The 18,085-nt window shown below is 42.5% G+C and overlaps 1 protein-coding gene and 1 long non-coding RNA gene across 6 annotated transcripts in view; one reads left to right on the top strand and one right to left on the bottom strand.

Annotated features, from left to right (window-relative positions):
* The window catches only part of RMND5A (required for meiotic nuclear division 5 homolog A), a 69,986-nt gene extending 58,863 nt beyond the window's left edge, over positions 1-11,123 (bottom strand). For 2 of the 5 annotated variants that reach the window (XM_030311056.1, XM_030311057.1), the window contains exon 1: positions 10,812-11,107. In XM_030311056.1, the coding sequence (XP_030166916.1) occupies positions 10,812-10,953 (142 nt within the window). In that variant the 5' untranslated portion in view covers positions 10,954-11,107. Of the gene's footprint in view, positions 1-10,811 lie in introns of all 5 variants that reach the window. The other 3 variants (XM_030311059.1, XM_030311058.1, XM_030311060.3) reach the window with 3 other exon arrangements.
* A 970-nt stretch (positions 11,124-12,093) lies between these two features.
* On the top strand, positions 12,094-14,400 carry LOC115509751. The gene is made up of 2 exons (XR_003967479.1): positions 12,094-12,435; positions 13,140-14,400. It is a non-coding gene; the product is annotated as an uncharacterized LOC115509751 (long non-coding RNA).
* The last annotated feature ends 3,685 nt before the right edge of the window (positions 14,401-18,085 follow it).

Below are 18,085 nucleotides of genomic sequence, written 5' to 3'. Positions count from 1 at the left end.
ATTATATATATTGCATTTGAGCTCCTTTGCATTATTAAAAGTTAATTGCACTTCATAAAATGGACAGAGATCTTAAATTTGGAATTAACTGGAAAGCAAAATGGCACACAAGTTTTTATATAAATACAAAGAAATCCACTTAGTAAACATAATTCATTTAGTCAACATAACTGTGTCTAAATGAAAACCCAGACCTCATAGAGCTATACCCCAGAATTCATTCTAGTTTAGTTCCTTAAAAAATATTAAAATAAAAAAAGTCAAAAGAAGGCTGTAAGGGGGCAAAAAATGCTACATTATCCCATTACATTATACCACTCTTATTTTTAAAAGTCTTAATACCTTAAAATAAACAAAATGAGACTAGACAAAGACAAAACAGAAAACAACAGCAACAACAACAACAAAACACTAAAGTCAAAAGGGAGAACCATGACATTCAGAGTCAATTTACTGAGTGCAGAATACCCATGTCAGTAGTGTTCAAGGTACAGATCAAGTATTTTAGACAGATTAAGAAATTTAGGATGGGAATAAAAAGAGAAAGAGTAAAATGGTCTAAGATTGATTCTAAAGAAGTCACTGAAAAGGGCCATCTGGGTGGCTCAGTTGGTTAAAGGCCTCTTTGATTTCAGCTCAAGTCATGATCTCACGGTTTGTGGGATGGAGCCCAGCGCCAGGCTCTGTGTTGACAGTACAGAGCCTGCTTGGGATTCTCTCTCTCCCTCTCTCCCTCTCTCAAAATAAGTAAATAAAGCATTTAAAACCAAACAAAAAAAAGTCACTGGCAAGGTGAACATGAATCTACTTGTAAAATATTAAAATAGAAAAACTGGAATCCTGAAAAGGTAAGGTTTGTATTTAAAAAACAACAAAAGGACTGTTTCATACTGTGAGTAGCAAACTTAATTGTGGCCTACTGGAGTTTGGGGCTTCTTAAGAGCTACCTCAGCACCTAAGGCCCAGCAGCTGCTCACAGAGATTCACTCAAAGGAGGAAGGGGAAGGCACAAATAGAACACACCCTTTTTTGTTTCTAGGGGCAGTATACACTGAAAACAATTTTCAGTATATTAATTGGTGGTAAATCTACAAAGTACAGTATTTTGGGGGTCAACCCTGACCTTTCAGAACAAAATAAAGGTTCAGACAGGTGTGTTTTGATCCAGTGCAGCAAATCGCGGCCTAGTGTGCTGCAAAACCAACCATGGGGGGAGGGGGGGATTTTATATTTAAAAATGAAATTACATGGTACAGACTAATAGTGCTCCTAGAGCAGAGAGCTAGATCAAAATGAGTGGCATAGGGAAGAAAGGGAAGACTTCAAAAATACACAATGAGGCAAGACTGAGAGAGATGACCAAAAAAAAAAGAGGACACAAAGCACCAGGTTTGAAATGTCTGTGAGACAGTCCCACTTTATGGAGCCTGTTCACTCCCTTCTAATTCAAAATAGAATTAATCTCTAACCATCTCCTTATTTATCTCTGAAATGAATGACTGAACCAGATCAAGTTTCTTTTAGTCTTTAAATGTGAAACTTCATACTTAAAAATCAAACTCAAATTTCCACCTTTCTCTCTCATAAACTTCCTATTTTCTTCTTAGTTCCATAACTGTCTACCTCTCACTCATGCTCAAACCTTAGATTAACCTTTGATTTTTCCAACCCTTCTCTCCCATTCTGCCAGACTGCATCCATGCACCGAGTCCTGGCAATTCTTTCCCTCAGGAGATCCCATGCATGGGTCCCTTTACAATCTCTACCACCACTACCCAAAGACAGGTCCCTCTTTCCTCAGATCTAAGTTGGCACTTAACTAGTCATCTTGCCTGTAGCCAAACTGCACTCCCAACTCCAGTCAACCTAAATGCTGCTAAGTCTCCGATCAAGTCCCTGCCCAGTCCCTGTTCAAAATGTACCACCCACCCAAGTCATTCAAGGTCTTCTCAGTCTACTACACTACTTTCCCTGGCATCTAAGAATCTGTAAACCCTGATTCCAATTTTAATTCTTTATTCTATTTCTCCCCACCCTGGTCCTTCCTTGTTCCCAGAATGCCTCTTGTATTCTCATTCTTCTGCATCTTTTTTCTTGCCAACCTCCACTCCTGGCACTTTGTCCTACCTTCCTACTATCCACATTCAATCTCTGTTACTGAAACTTGACAGGTTAGAAGACTTGGTTTCAAATCCCACCCCTTCTTGCCAGTACCACTCAATCAACATTGGCCAATATACATGGCCTTGCATTATAGGGCACTGTTTGTTAAAAACACACCAATGTCATCTCCCTAACTAGACAGAAAGTTCTTAGAGTACGAGAACGATTCCTTGTCCTTTGTTAACCCCCACAAGAGTTAGCCTAGTCCCACATATATATATAATTGGCCATTAGTAACTATTGACCAGGTGCTCTGAAACTCAAGTGAGATAACAACCCCCCACCCCCAGCCATTCTTTCTAAAGGTTTCTTCTCCTCCCATTTCTCTGAACTGCTAGTATTTATACCAACCAGAATCACTGTTATACTGTGCCAAGACCATGACTTTCTTTTCCCCTCTCAAATGTACATGTCTGGTCTCATTAGCCAACCAAAGTTCCTTGAAGATTGTTTCTTATACCTTTTGAATATTCCTTATGGTGTTACAGGCAGACCACTGGGCACAGAATGGTAGCTAACATACACCAGTTAAAAAAGATACCTAATAGTCAAAATGTCTTAATTAAGACAGTGCTTAACACTACTTAAAGGCACAGACCTAAAAAAAAAAAGGGGGGGGGGGCACTGATCTTAAAAATAATACACCCTGTTTCACAGATTTTAAAGCCAGTTTATACCTATTGACTATTTAATTCCCGTAACTCTTGCAATGTAACTTACCAGTTTACTGAAGAGGAAATAGGTTAAGTAAAATTATAAAACTACTCAGCAAAGTGGCAAACACTCAAACCCAGATCTCCCTAGCTCAAGGACAATATTTCATGGTCTACTCTCCAAGTGGCAGACTCATCTTCTCATCTTCTATCTCCCTAACTAGCCTCCAAGTTCCTAGAGGGCTAAAGCCATGTATAATCCTTCTTTTAAATCACTCCTTATCTCCTCTTGAATACCTTCACATAATCACTAATAAGTTCATTATTATACCATGTGTTAGCTAACCTGGATTTAAATGAAATTTAAAAGTTAAAAAAAAAACAATAAGATACTGAATCTATATAGATCCCACAGATAGAGCAAACTCTTCAAAGATAACACACAGCCAGACACTGTACCCCAAAATGAGAAGAAATTACCATTCAGGCTCAATGTTAGGTGTTAAAAGACTTTGCAATACAGTCTTATGGACTCCCAGGACAAGGCTACCTAAGAACCACTCTGAGCTCAGCCATACTATCACCAAACCCAAATAAGGCGAAACTATTATTTCTAAAAGCTTCAGGTCTTGCTGGAGATTCTAGTCTCTGTTCTTTGTGGCATTAGACAAGCATCTAATCCAAGAGAAAGGACAGATGTTTATGCCACTCTTCTACAAACTCTTGGAGCTTTCCAAAAAATGCCAGTCTAGAGAGCATCATGTCCCTGGTATCTATCAACTTCTGGGGGTTACACAGAGTACCATGGGGCTCCAATACACAGCGCAGGGCCGGGACCCTCTAGAATTCTCCCCTATACTGCATTTTAGGGTCATTTTCAAAGATTTTACAGATGAAGAAGCAGGGCCCCAAATAAAAACAAGTCAGTTTCAATCTCCTAAGTGAATAGTTTACTAAAACAGCATTTTCACTTTCCTAACAACTAAGAGACTAAGACATGGAAACAATGGAGATTTCTCTATATACTCTAGTATGATAGTATCACAGAAGTATTAGCAAGCTTCTCCTTCATAAATATTATTATCCAGGGTTGGAAACTACTTAAGATATAAAATAACCTTAGGAAAATGATTTTATTATGCCAAGCATACAAGCAATTTCATGTAAGTTCTCAAAGGTAACATGAACCAAATTATATTTTTTAATCTATAGATTAAGTTGTCCTAACAACTCAGTATTTGAACTGTTTGAACATTACAGTTAGGAGGCAAGACAAAAGCTGAGAAATAAAGGTTTGGCTAGTCAAGAAAACATTGCAAAGGACATTGCTATTAGTCTAACTTGCAGCTGCTCAACTATAATAGCCATCTATCACTTTTGTCTGGATACAAGTTTTCCTTCTTAGAACTCTATCCTCTGTATGATCACATGGCCGTACATCTCCGTACACAGGGTAAGCAAAGACAGCCCAAGGTGGCCAATGGACTCCATGCCCTGGCCCCTGTTACTGATTCAAGAAAAGGTTTATGACCCTTACCAAGGCAATACGGACACTCCCTGGTAATTTTGTTTTTGAAAATACAAGGGGAAAAAAGGCATGTTCCTGTCTTTAGGATCACTAGCAGGATAAGGATGACATGAACTCCATTGGCCACCTTTAACTTCCGTGTAGAGAAAGCTCCTCTGAGAATGAAGCCAACCATGGAAAGCACAGATGAGTGAGGAAGAGAAAAAGACCAGTCCTTATGGTACCTTCTCTAGTCCTGGAGCCAGCTGGCCTTACCTCAGCCTATTTAGTCATGAGTCAACAAAGCCCACTTTAATTAAAACTATTTGATTGCCACTTGCAATCAAAAGAATCCTGAGTAATATACTAGTCTCCTGGTGTATTGAATGAATGAATAATGAGCCAAATAACAAAGAATTATCTCCTAAAAGAGCCTGGAAAGGAATGGCTGACAAAGTTAAATCTGCTTCTAAACCTAACTGGAAATGCCCACACGAACCTATTCTTCTCACCATCTAAAACAGCCCAAGTAGTGCCTTAACTGCTCTATTCTTCTCTTAGAGTATTTGAACAATGACTACTGTTATCCACCCTAACTTTTCTGACCTACTTATCTGCTACTTTCCACACTAGATGTTAAATGTAGATATCAAATTTTATTCAATTCAAAATTTAAAGTCCTTATTCTCTCAATCTTGTTAATATTTAGCAAAAAGTTCAGCTGACAAATGAGAGACCAGATACCGTAGCTTATTCCAAGTACACCAAAGAGTGAGACTGAATAAGTAAACTATTCCTCTACCAAACTCTGATCCTTTAACAATTCATTCAACATAACACATTCGACCCTGGGAGGCTCTAAAAACCACCGAGAATTTACGTGCATAAATAAGCATACTTTTCAATATATACAACTCAAATTCTAGAATGAAAAGTTATACCTACCATGTGGCCCTGAATCTGTGTTCTGTCTACTGATACAAACCATACCATAGAAATTAGTGAAAAACATGACCACCATAATTTGCTTTTTCTTTCATGCTTAATTGCCTACTTACCTTCTCATTTATTACCTTCAAATTTTAAAAACTGGAAGCAGTTCTGCAACTAGTAACTAAATATTCTTTAAATCACCGAAGCGAGAAAGATGGACGATTATGGTTTAAATGAGTTTTACTACTAGGAGTCATACCTCTCTCCCTCCCTCCCTCTCCCTATTCCTCTCCCTCTCTCTCTCTCCCTCTCTCTCTCTCTCTCTCTCTCTCTCTGTCTCTCTCTGTCTCTCTCTGTCTCTCTCTGTCTCTCTCTCTCTCACACACACAAGGAGTTTTAGAAGCTAACAAATACATGTATTGATCACTCCTACAAATTAAGTTGTCTTTACCAGCTTGCAAACTGCAATAATACTAAGCTTAAATCACAGTAAGTAGAACTACATGTTCCGTACCTCAAAGTAAAAAGGAATAGTGACAAATTACCATTTCCCTGAATTTTCTTAAAAATTTTCCTGGAAGCAAGCTAGCATCTTTTTATGAGGTAGAAGACTAGGTGGTCCAGAAATAAGAAAGAGTAGGAAGGAGATTTCTTAGTGAGTATCCTTTTTTATTATTTGAATTTATACCATTTGAACGTACTACCTACTCAAATAAAATTAAAATTTAGAAAATTCACTGAGACTCATTTTCAGAAACTACATTATAGCTCTCTGTAATAGCCTAGAAATAATTTTTTAAAATACTACACACTTTTGACTCTTACAAAGATAGTAATTTTCCAAAATATACTTCAGACACATCATAAATGCTACCCTATTGTTTCAGTCCATTCTCTACTCACCAAATGTGAAATCAGAATACCAGCAAAACATGATATATAGTTCTTTTTTGCTCTCCCTTCCAGAACAGAAGTGCTAGCGGGAAACAAAATGTATTTGCCAAAAGAAAAAAACTGCTAAAAAGCATACAAATAATCACAAGTCAAATCACCAACATTTATCCATATTGTTAATTAAGGGTTGTCCAAAGTATGGTTTCCATACCATTGATGCAAATGGTGACTTTAACTGTATGTGAAACAATATTTTAATAGTTATGAATTTGCTTTTAATAGTTTATTATACCTAGTACACCAAATCAATGACTTCACAAATACTAGTGCCTACAATGAGACTAAATCTATTTAAGTGAAATCATGAATCTATCTGGGAAAAAAAAAGAGTGCGTATGTGTGAGTAAAGTTTGAGAACCACTTGTGCATTACCCAAAGATCAAGGGCTCACCAGGAATGATCACCAAACAGAATCAACCATACTGAATCCTAAACTAGCTCAAATTTCATGCATACGGGGGAACTCACTGAAAAGCTGGTACAACTAAATGACACCAGTGCTCTCCTCTTTCTTAAGAGTTACGGAAATTAAGCAAACCTGAAGTTTAAATAAAGTAAGTGTAAGACTCAGAGCTTGGTACAATCCTTGAACTTCTGGCTAATGACGCTAAAAAATGGTATTCCTTTCCACAGACCTTTCATGTGCTGTGAACAGTCATCTCTTTTACCTCAGATACCTCACTCTGCAGGCTCTGGCTCACTCTCCCATCCTGCAATCTACCACCCTAAGGTTTCCAAGGCAGTTCTAGGGCCTGAAGAAAGCCTTTACAGTCGATCAGTCTCCAGGAAGAGGAATGAATCAGGCTCCGGCAGAACTTCTGTTTAGTATTCTGTGATTCTTTACTGCCTCTTCGCACTTCTGTTACTGCTATGTTGCCCCTCAACCACCAAAACACTGGCCACGACCCAGTCGAAGCCTGCACTTATCTGTCAGAGCCTTATACTCTGAAATTACTCCTTGGTCTCAGGCCTCACATTCCCATTAAAAAATTAATTAAAGGGGCACCTGGGTGGCGCAGTCGGTTAAGCGTCCGACTTCAGCCAGGTCACGATCTCGCGGTCTGTGAGTTCGAGCCCCGCGTCAGGCTCTGGGCTGATGGCTCAGAGCCTGGAGCCTGTTTCCGATTCTGTGTCTCCCTCTCTCTCTGCCCCTCCCCCGTTCATGCTCTGTCTCTCTCTGTCCCAAAAAAAAAAAAAATAAACGTTGAAAAAAAAAATTAAAAAAAAAAAAATTAATTTAAAAAAATTTTTTTTTCCTTCTCCCAGGCCGGACTTGGTGAGGAGTGGATTAAATGGCAGAGCACAAACTAATCCTCCAGGTGTGAGTGACCATCCACCTCACCTTATTCTCCCAAAGGTATCTGAATTAAGAAAAGTGCATTTTAAGAGAAACAGTTAATTAAAGAAAGTTTATATGAAAGAATTCTAGGCTATATAGAGGCAATTTAGAGCAGATGAAAAGAGATTGTAGGGCTCACTGCAGGACTACTGCCAGGCCATCTGCCAGGCAAGCCCCCTCTGGGCAGTCTCACAATCTGGAATAAGAGTGATGAGGGTGGACAAGAGTTGTCAATGGGCTTCCTAACTAAACTTCATTTATGCATGATCAGTTCCCACCGCAAACTATCCTAACTGTCCTCATTTAGTATGGTTTGCTCACTTTAGAAAAAAGACATCTAAACACAAGAAAATGTAAATCACCCTCAAAAACTATACTGATCCCCTGACTGTAGCCAAAAAGATACTTCCAAATCAGACAGTTACTCTCCATCAGTATGATGCCATGTTGGGGAATCCATATGGTTCCCAAGATTCTACTTTATGCACATTACATTCTTACAAGAATATTATCACAATAACCCCAGAGAGTGAGATCCAAAGCCCTGACAGATGGTCCCAATTGGAGACCCTCTCTCATGTCACAGGAGCCCACAAGATCAATTGCCTAGACAAGCACATTCACTTGAAAATGCAGTTCTAAATTCAGATTTCAGTAGACCTAACTTTAGAAAGGGTATATTTAAGATACAAAGTAATACCCACATCCTGAGCAAAGAACATTAGAAATTATCTGCTTTGAAAATTACCATAACCCAGATACCAAAGCATGATGTTTGCCTTCACACCTAAGAACACCATAAGAAAAACCATTCTGTTTTGGAAACTAGACCTGGCACTTGCAGTATTTATTTTTTCTTTTATGTTTCATAACTGCCTTTAGTCACTTGTTCCTATTAATAAAGAATTCAAGAAAATTAAAGAATTGCAATATCAAACTGCAATTTGGTAGACAAGACAGTAAAAAATAGGTTGAAAGTGGAACACAGGCAATTCACCAAGTCAGACTGTTTGAACAGTATGGCACAATCTGTGGCTAATACCCTCAGACCACATATATTCCTTGCAAAGTTAGCTGATACCAAGCAAAAACAATTTGTCTAAAACAAACTCCTGCTCCAGCAATTTCTGGCAATTATCTTATCCGTCCAGGATGGGTCCCAAATTCCGTAAAATGAGGCTTGCGACCACATCCCCTTCAATTAATATCCCCCCCTCTCTTACAGGAAAGTATTTCACTTTTCATCTTCTCTCTCAAATTCTGCCTATCCATCCCCTCAATCCTGACCTGGTCCCTAAAAAGGAAATGCTCCTTCCACCTCTTCAAGTCTAGACCCTTGACTCATTCTCTTCCTTTCAGCCTTTAACAAAACATAGATTCCCTGGAATGGATGGACAAGCAGGTGGACACACAAGGGCACACACACACACACACACACACACACACACACACACACACACACACCTCCCACCGCTTTACTTAAACAGCTTTAGGCTTCCCTACACTTCAGTTTACACAGTTTTCTTAACTCCCACTAATCTAGTTTATTTGAACTCTATGAAGCTCCAAGCACAGAGGGTCCCTGACTCCCAACAGCCCAATACCAGCTGACCAACTTCTCTTTTTCTAAGCTCCTACCCTTTTCTGTTTCTGCTGGCTCCTCCATGGCCCTCCACTCTCCAAGAGTTCAAGGTGTGGTTAGACCCTGGAGTCTTTCCTCCCTCCAGTCTACATGACTTCCTTCACTCTCCTCTGTAGCAATGATACACCAGGGATCTATATTGGACCTCACTTTCCCCTCAGATTCTAACTATGCATCTTTAGCCACCAGTAAACATTAAGCCCTTGCCTCCATCCTCCTTAGCCCTTCCGCTTTGTCCCACAACCAAATTCACCAGAGCCTTCCCAGGATTCACACTCAACTCCCACCTCCACTTCCCTCTTTACAGGCAGCCATCTAGGTCTGCTTATGTTTCCGTATTAATATTTTAACTCCTATTCCCACTATGGTTGCAGGCTTGCTCCTTTCCCAGAGTTCCAAAGTGACTGCCATGTCCAGAATGGGATGTTATGGACTCCCTTACCATGGGCTAGCACTTGCTCTCAACTGAAAGGAGTCATGAAAGAAGAGCACAGAAGGAAGAAAAAGCTCAGGTGGTGCCCCTGCCTTCACGTCACCTGCCAAAGTCCTGCATTTCACCCCAAATACCAAACTTTCCTTTCCATAAATTTCTGTTCAACCTAGCTGAGAACACTGCCCCAGACTCTTGAATAAGTCCATTAAATAAAATCCTTTTTTGATCAGAAGAAATCACCTCTATGAATACTGCAATTAAAGGTACCAGACCTTCAATGTTATTAAAAAAAACAAAAACAAAACCCTTCCCAATCAGCTTCCAAAGCTAACTTCGGCCAAGTATCTGCCCCCAGGTCCTAGAGCAATAACAAAATAATCTAGGTAAAACACCTTCCATAGAAAATCTGTTTTCTAAAGGGAAAACAAGTAAAAATCTGACCAGGTAAGGCAAGTAACTAACAACGCGTGCCACAATTTTCTTCAGGAAAGTTGCCTGTTCTTCCTCATGCTACACTAGGAGAGCTGAACAGCTCGATTCAGCTAGCTTCCTAGGAATCAGGTCTGTGCTGCTGCGGAGTTGAAGAGCTGCTTCCTTCCACACAGCAGTCAAATCATGAAGTTGCAGCAGCGGCTGTTCTGTTAACCCGCAGCTAAGAATAACACTCGACTTTCTAATTTTAAAAGAAAGAAAGAAAAGAAAGACAAAAAAAAAAAAAAAAAGACTTGGAAAGTAAGTCCCTGGGTCAAGGATCTGGGGCACGGGAAGAGGAAGAAGGGGCTTCCTGCACTGACCCTCTTATCACCCAGACCATTGGGTCCAACGCAATTAGCGCACCTTCAGCCCGCGGGGACAACCCCGAGAGCGCCGGGCGGGGTGAGGGGCGCCCACCTCGGGAGGGCGGCAGTTTGCAGGTGCCACGGACTGGCCACCCACGCGTTTAACCCGGCTGGAACTCGCGGTTCGGGGATGGGTTTCCGGGTGGATCGCGCTCACTCTCAATTGACAACGAGGTCGGGGCAGGTTCGAGGGAAACAGGAGGAAAAGTCACAAGAGGGCTGGGGAGGAGGGGGGTCTCCGCGCTTCGGGGGGAGGCGGGGACCCGGCCCTCCAGAGGGCACCCCTGCTGGCCCGCCGGGGCCCGAGGGGCCGGGCCCTGCCCCGCGCGCCCACCCGGGCCGCCCTACCGTGGCTCTGCAGGATCTCGTGCTTGAGGCCGCCGGTGTAGTCGATGAGCTCCTCCAGGCCGCGCTCGCACAGCTGCCCATAGCCCGAGAACTTGTGCAGCACCTTCTCCAGCTCGCGCTCCACCGTCACGCACTGATCCATCCCGGAGGCGGCGGCGGCGCCAGGCTCCCCGGCGCCCGGGTATCCGCAGCCGTTCGGCCCGGGCCCGGCCGAGGCCGCGTCCTGCTCCTCGTCCCCCAGGCGGGCGGCGCGGGCGGCTGAAGCGGCCGAGGCAGCGGGCGCGCTAGCCGCGGCGCCGGGGGAGCCCCGCGCAGCCAGTGCCCGCCTGCCCCATGCTCCCCCCCCACGGCCCCCGGGAGCGTCGCCGCCGCTCCCGCTTGCTCTCCCCACCCGGCCCCGCGACCCTGGTCCTCACTCGCCGCGTTCGGCTGCCCGCAGCGGCGCCGCCGATTGTTTTTGTTTTCACGGAAACCGACCGATGACCTGGTTCTCCCGGGCGGCACCAAGCGCCGCCGACCCGAGGGGGGGGGGGCAGCCACCCCAGCAAGGGAGAGAGGCGGCGCGGGCCGTACCAAGCGCACACTAGAGGGGGGGCAGCCTGGAGAGCGCGGGCGGAGGAACGCGACGGGCGTCCGCTCGCGCCGCCGCTCTAAAGGTGTGGGCAGTACCACGCGGGTAAGCGTGCAAGGGAGAGGGCGAGGGTGGAGCAAGAACCCAATTGGTCCAAGGAGCTAAATAAGGAACTTTGGAGACAGCCCCCGAGCTTGCAGAGCGCTACAACTACGCTCTCCGTAAACAAGAGGGTGGAAACCGTCCCTAACCACTCCGCCCAGAAACGGGGAAAAAGAACCAATGGGCGCGGAGTATACCTAAGGAACAAACGTCCTCCAATCCCTGACCGAGGCGTAAACCTTCAGCCAATCCGGGTCTAGGGGCCAAACCAATAGTCTCGCTGTTGGAGGGGGTGACTTTGGAGTACATACTGGAACCAAGTTGTTTCTGGAAAGCCATGAGGGAAAATAAGACAGAGATGAAAAGGTCTGTTTCCTGTAGGAGTTCGCCCAGGTTATAATTTATGTCATCTCCCCATTACTCCTGGGAGCACTGTCATTCCGAAGTTTTGAAGGCTGGACTCGCCGCCCCGGACGAAAAACCGAGCCGGGCGGGGCGGGTGGTGCTGCGGGCGGGAGTCACTGACGACAATTCCAGGCGGAGGTGATGCTGGAGGGCGGGGGAGGAGAGCTGCTTGCTAGCCGCGCGGGCCGGCGCCGGGAAGGGCCCGGCGCGACCAACGGTGAAGCCCGGACGCTGGCGCCGCGGGGGGGGTCACACTCCCCACCCCCCGCGGGCCTCAACCCCATGGCCCCAAGGCCTGGGACCTCTCCGGACCGGTAACCTCCCCACCGCGCGGACAGGCAGCTTCCCGCGGTGGAAACTCTCGTGGGAGAGTGGCTCCGCAGCCTGGCTCCCGCTGTCGGGCGCCTTATTCCATCGATACAAATTGAGTTACCTCCTCTGCGTACATTCTTCCCCAGACTTGCCGTGGTGCCTCCAACCTTGGCCTGTATCCCCTTGTTCACTAAGCTTCAGTGGCGCAAACGTTACCTTTCCTCCAAAAGCCATGTTAGTAAATTGCTTCAGAGCCTCTGCATTTACCCTTTCCTTTGACTGTACACCTTTCTCATCCTGAAGTTCTCAGCTCACTTGTCCCCTGAGGAGGGCCCTCTCCCTGACCACTAATAAAGCCTCTACCTTCCCACACTCCTCCGTGGCTGTATCATCTTAATCATATTTATTATGCTATCAAGTGTATCCCCAGTGTTCGTATTTTCACCCCATTTATTAAAAGTTTAAATGATCTGGTTCATTTATCCGTTTACTTTTCTCCTGCACCTCTCCAGTAAATCTCTATAAAGGCAAGGCTTGCCTGTCTTTTTTCCTGGCCCAGGAGCAGTGCCTGGCAACGTAGTAGGGATTTTTTTTTTTTTTAAATTAAGGTGAAATATTTTTGTGTTTCAATTTCCTTTTTTTATAACTTGCAAATAATTGGAATTAATACTTAATTGGATTCTTAGGAAATTGAGATAATATATCAAAACACTTGTAGTAAGCACGCAATAGCCACATGATAAATGCTGGTGGTAGTTGTTACTATTGTCAGTTCCCAGATGTAAATCTGGGATGGCAACCTAAAATGCAATCAGGTTGGTGTAGTCCCCAATCCTTCCATTCATTTCTTGGTGATTCTCAAGGGCAGCCGCAGACTGTTACTACATATCTCCTTTCTCCTCCCCACCTAACCCATTTAACTTTCTCTTTCTTGACAGATGGCCCTGATAGCAGTATCACTGAGAAGATAAAAAAAAAACTCAGCTCCAGCATCCTCTGCCACTCTTCTCAAAGTATTTCTGTCTGCACCATCAATTTTGTGAACTGTTGTCAAGTACCTGGAGGAACAGGAGCCTCTTTTCCCTTCTAAGTTGCCAACCCTTGGCCTGCTGGCTTCATCTCACCTCCGTTCAGATATTCTTCCCCTGCTTTGCACTGGGTTCCTCCTTTCTGCTTTCAGACTGAATGGAACTCGCCTATCTGGGGAGTTGGGGTGGGGGGGGGCGGCGGTGAGGGTGGAGGTAATCTTTATTTATCCCTTTCCAAGCTGTTTCCCTTTTTCTCTCATTCCTTTCACAGCCAAAATGCCCAGACAAATCCTTCACACTTGTTCCTCCCTTTTCTCCAAGGATCTCCTTGATAAGCTCAGTCACCTTTTTCACAGTGTTTTTTTTTTCCCTTGACCTCACTGCAATGCAAGAAAATTATGACTCACTTCCACTTGTAAAATTCTCCCTTGACATTGCCCTAGTATGGTTCAGTCACCCTTTCTTCCTTGCTGGCTCTTCTTTCTCATTTAGCCCTTTGGGTGGGTGGGCATTTGCCCCAGGTTCTATTCTCAACCTTCTTGTTTCTCTTTACCTGCTGTCCTGGGACAACATATTACAATTGCCCATCTCCAGCCTTGATCTGCTTCATAAACTCTAACTTCACATTCCCTCCAACCAGTAAGACATCATCGTCCAGAGGACTCATTACCTCTAGTCAGCATGTCAAAAAATATTGATACTTCCCTTCAAAATCAATTTGTCTCCCTTTTACTCAGTTTTTGTCCGCATTACCTTGACTCCCAGGTACGACTGCCACTTTTCCATCCTCATCTTTAATTCACCTATAGGACTCTCAAAAATCTTTTCTTTATCAGATTCCTCAACTCCACTAATGTGTTTCCATTGCCACCTATCTTGCCAAGATCGCTTTGCTAAGTCAACTGCCATCATTCACCCCAGAATCCTTGGTGTTCCCCAGGATTTTGTCCTCATCAGTATCTCTAGGGATACAGATTGTCTCCTCCCTTTTTCAATTCACCCACTACATGTAGTCAGATGTCACGTTCTATTGAATCTAACTTCCTAATGTCCTAATGAGGCTTTTTAACTTCCACATTCTCATCATCAGTACCTCAGAGATATTTCCAAGATTATAATTGCTTCTTTTACCCCTACGGTGACATCAAATAAATCTTCATTCCCCTAAAAAGGTTGTTATAATAATTAAGTGAGATATAATCCATCTATCGCACTCAACATAATGCCTGACCCACAGTAAGAGCTATTATCATACACTGATCAGATATAATCATACAAATACCAAATCATGTTGTACACCTGAAACTAATATAATGTTACATATCAATTATACCTCAATTTAAAAAGAAATAACCAATTGCTCCCCATTTCCTGCAGCTCCAAGTCCTAACTCTAAGCTGCATCTACACTGGTCTGCCCGGTGTAGTAACCCATCACAATCCCCCCATCCAAACACTGGACGTTTTCACATTTTCAATGTGAAGTACGCACAGTTCATGTTTTTTTCTTCTCCCGGAATGCCTTTCTTTGTCCTCAGCCATTCAAATCTTCCCCCTTTCTTCAAGTAACAAGACAAGTCCTACTTTATTGGTACCTTCTAGATCTTGGCTTGCACTCTTCAATATGGTAAGTCACCAACTCTATGTAGCTTTTTAAATTAAATAAAATTAAAAATTCAGTTCCTCGGTTGTACAGGCAGCATTTCAAGTACTCAGTAACTACATGTGGCTAAGGGCTTCTGTTCTAATCAGTATAGAGTGAACACTATCATCATTGTAGAACGTTATATTGAACAGTGCTGATCTAGACCATGACCACAGTGGAGTTACCAGCCTGCTTCAGGACTGCTATAGGACTTCTCTGTGTTAAGTCATTTAATTCCTAAGTGCATAGTGCTCTTTTCTTGGTTAACTTTTCCAATATGTTCCTTGTTTACTCAATTAGATTGTTAGCTCCTAGGTCGGGGCTGATGTTTCTTTTTTATTTAATCAGAATAGAAAAGGTGTTTTAGGTGTTAAAGGAAAGAGCATAAATAAGAGAAGAGGCTTCAAATTTAACCAAGGAGAGAAAAATAGTACTTGTGAGGGCAGAGATCTTTATGTTCCCTCTTTAGTTTGTATTGGCCCTTCCTACCCAGTGCATAATTGCTTTAAGCCTATACCTTGATTTCTCAGAGTAGGATCTGTAGAAGCAAGAGGGGGAAAAAAATCAGTTTTCAGAACAACTGCAAATTATTTATCTATGGTTGCATTTTTACCACACAACAAAAAAGAATTCACACACAAGGCACCTGGGTGGCTTAGTCCATTGAGCATCCGACTTCAGCTCAGGTCATGATCTCACGGTTCGTGAGTTTGAGCCCCATGTCAGGCTTTGCACTGACAGCACAGAGCCTGCTTTGGATTCTCTGCCTCCCTCTCTTTCTGTCCCTCCCCCACTTGTGCACACTCTCTCTCAAAAATAAAGAAACATTAAAAAAAATTCACATACAAACACAAACAAAAACCCCACTCTAGTATCAAATGGACTCCTGCCCCACCTATTCTGTTCAATCTGGAGAACCTCTCATTTACAATCATTCTGGACTTTGGTCTTTCCCTTCACTTTAAATTGGATTCTCTGTAACATTTAAGTATACATGAATGAAAAGAAAGGGAAAATGTATACCCTTTGTCTTCTGACCAAAACACATATTCATTGTAAAGAAATAAGAAAAAAAATACATAAATATTTTGTGATCTCATGAAAACACAGAAGCCAGAAAAAAATGTTTTAACATTTGGGGTGAATTTCCAGAATTTTTCCTGTGTGTGTACATATACCCATATGTGCATTCTCATAAAAGATAACTCTTTTTATATATATATATTTTGTAAACTGCTTTTGTTGTACACTTAACATTTCTCTAAGAAAAAAAAAGTTCTTAGAACTGCTTTTGTTTTTTTGAGTAATCTCTACACCCCACATAGGGCTTGAACTCATGACCCCAAGATCAAGAGTCATACACTCTTCTGACTGACCCAGCCAGGTGCCCCAGAACTGCTTTTGACATCCTTTGAAATGTTTAATAGCTGTTGCACATAACTAGAGCTTAGCACTCACCCTTATTCAACATATCTCATATATATTTTTTTTCATTCTCATTTATACTTAAAAACCTGAAATTACACAAAGGCAAGATAGAGAAAGTCAAGGGGCACATGGGTGGCTCAGTTAGTTAAGCATCTGACTCTTGATTTTGGCTCAAGGCATGATCTCACAGTCATGGGATCAAGCCACACATTGGGCTCTGCGCTGACAGCGCGGAACCTGCTAGGGATTCTCTCTCTCCTCTCTCTGCCCCTCCCCTGCTCAGGCTCTGTCTCTCAAAATAAATAAATAAACTTAAAACAATATGAGAAAAAGTCAAGATTTCATCTTTCAGATTTGAGACTATTTTTAAAAACTGCTTTAAAAATGTACTTTCATGAAAAATACACTTAAGAAAGATTGTTTCTAATCATAATCATAAAAAAAGACCTTGTAGAAAAGATCTTGCTAATTTACTGACTGTTGTAGCTCATGGTTAATATAAAAGTAAGAGTAAACTGACAAAATGGATAATGAAATACTGAATTACAAAAAATATTCCTTCTCATCACTTAAAAAAAGTAAATGTTCATCATTTTCAAGCTAAAAAAATCTCCACACATTGCTGGAAATTGTTACTAAGACCACTTTAATAAGTAGGTAAAAGTACCACGACAAGCAAAAAATATCCTTGTGAATGTTTTCCACTTCTTTTACGTCTCCTGTGTGGTTTGGGGCACATTGCCACTTAAATGCCTGTCTGCTGGCTGGTTAGATGATACTCGCCTGCCATTATGACCTACTGTTAGGAATTGGATGGGCAGTGTTGACAATGACTTGTCTTCTGTATCCACCGCCCCCTTCTTTCAACCCCACTAATGTTTGTAACAGACTGCCTCTCTCACCAGCAAAACTTCTCCAGTGTAGCCTTCATTGCTTCCAGGAGCCAGGACACTTGTAATTTGTTGTCCACCAATTAAGCTATCCCCCTTATGGATCTCTGTGAGGATGGTGTGCAGGCATTGCCCTCATTCATGGGGACCAACCTTTAGGGAAGTACCTGTCCCCACCTCCCCAGATGTTATTGGCCCAAATCTTTTTCTTTCTGGAATCTGGGGTGTCTTTCTGTACTTTATTTCCTGCTCGCTCTTTTGTATGCTTTACCAGGTGTAGCAGGAAGGGTGCTAACACTGTAACTCTGAAGTAATTCATTCAACCCCTCCCAACCTAAGTTTCCTTATCTATAAAATGAGAAGCTTGAAATAGATGACCTTTTAGGTCCTTCCAGTTTTAAAATTACAGAGATGCCGATGTTTATCAAGCAACATGTGAGGTGTGTGACACAACCAAACAGGAATGAACAGATGCACCCTCTCTGCTTTTGAAAGCTTTGAGTCTGAATCATTATTTCCTCATTATGGAAATGCAGTGGGGTTTTTTATTTTTTGCTTTATTTAGCCCTAATTATAATAATAGCTACCATTTATTGAGTGCTTACCATATGCCAGGCACTTTGCTTTAAATATGTGATTATCCAAAGCAACCTTTTGAAGTAAATATTATTACAGTTATCCCCATTTTACAGATGAAGAAACTGAGGTATAGAGGGGTTAAGTAATTTCTCCGAGATTACACAAATAAGACATGGTGGAACTGGAATTTGAATTCGAATCTGTCTGACTCCATAGCCCACAAGCCACTATGTCCCCAAAAAGCAAAGTTATGCTTTGTGATTATTTGTTAAGCACAGGATTTCTACTACAACAAAGGGTCATTTACCCTAGGTA

The sequence above is a fragment of the Lynx canadensis genome, chromosome A3 (assembly GCF_007474595.2).
Source record: "Lynx canadensis isolate LIC74 chromosome A3, mLynCan4.pri.v2, whole genome shotgun sequence".
Classification (NCBI taxonomy): Eukaryota; Metazoa; Chordata; class Mammalia; order Carnivora; family Felidae; genus Lynx; species Lynx canadensis.
The sequence above is the reverse complement of the archived record's forward strand: the minus strand, read 5'-3'. Positions and strand labels throughout refer to the sequence as shown.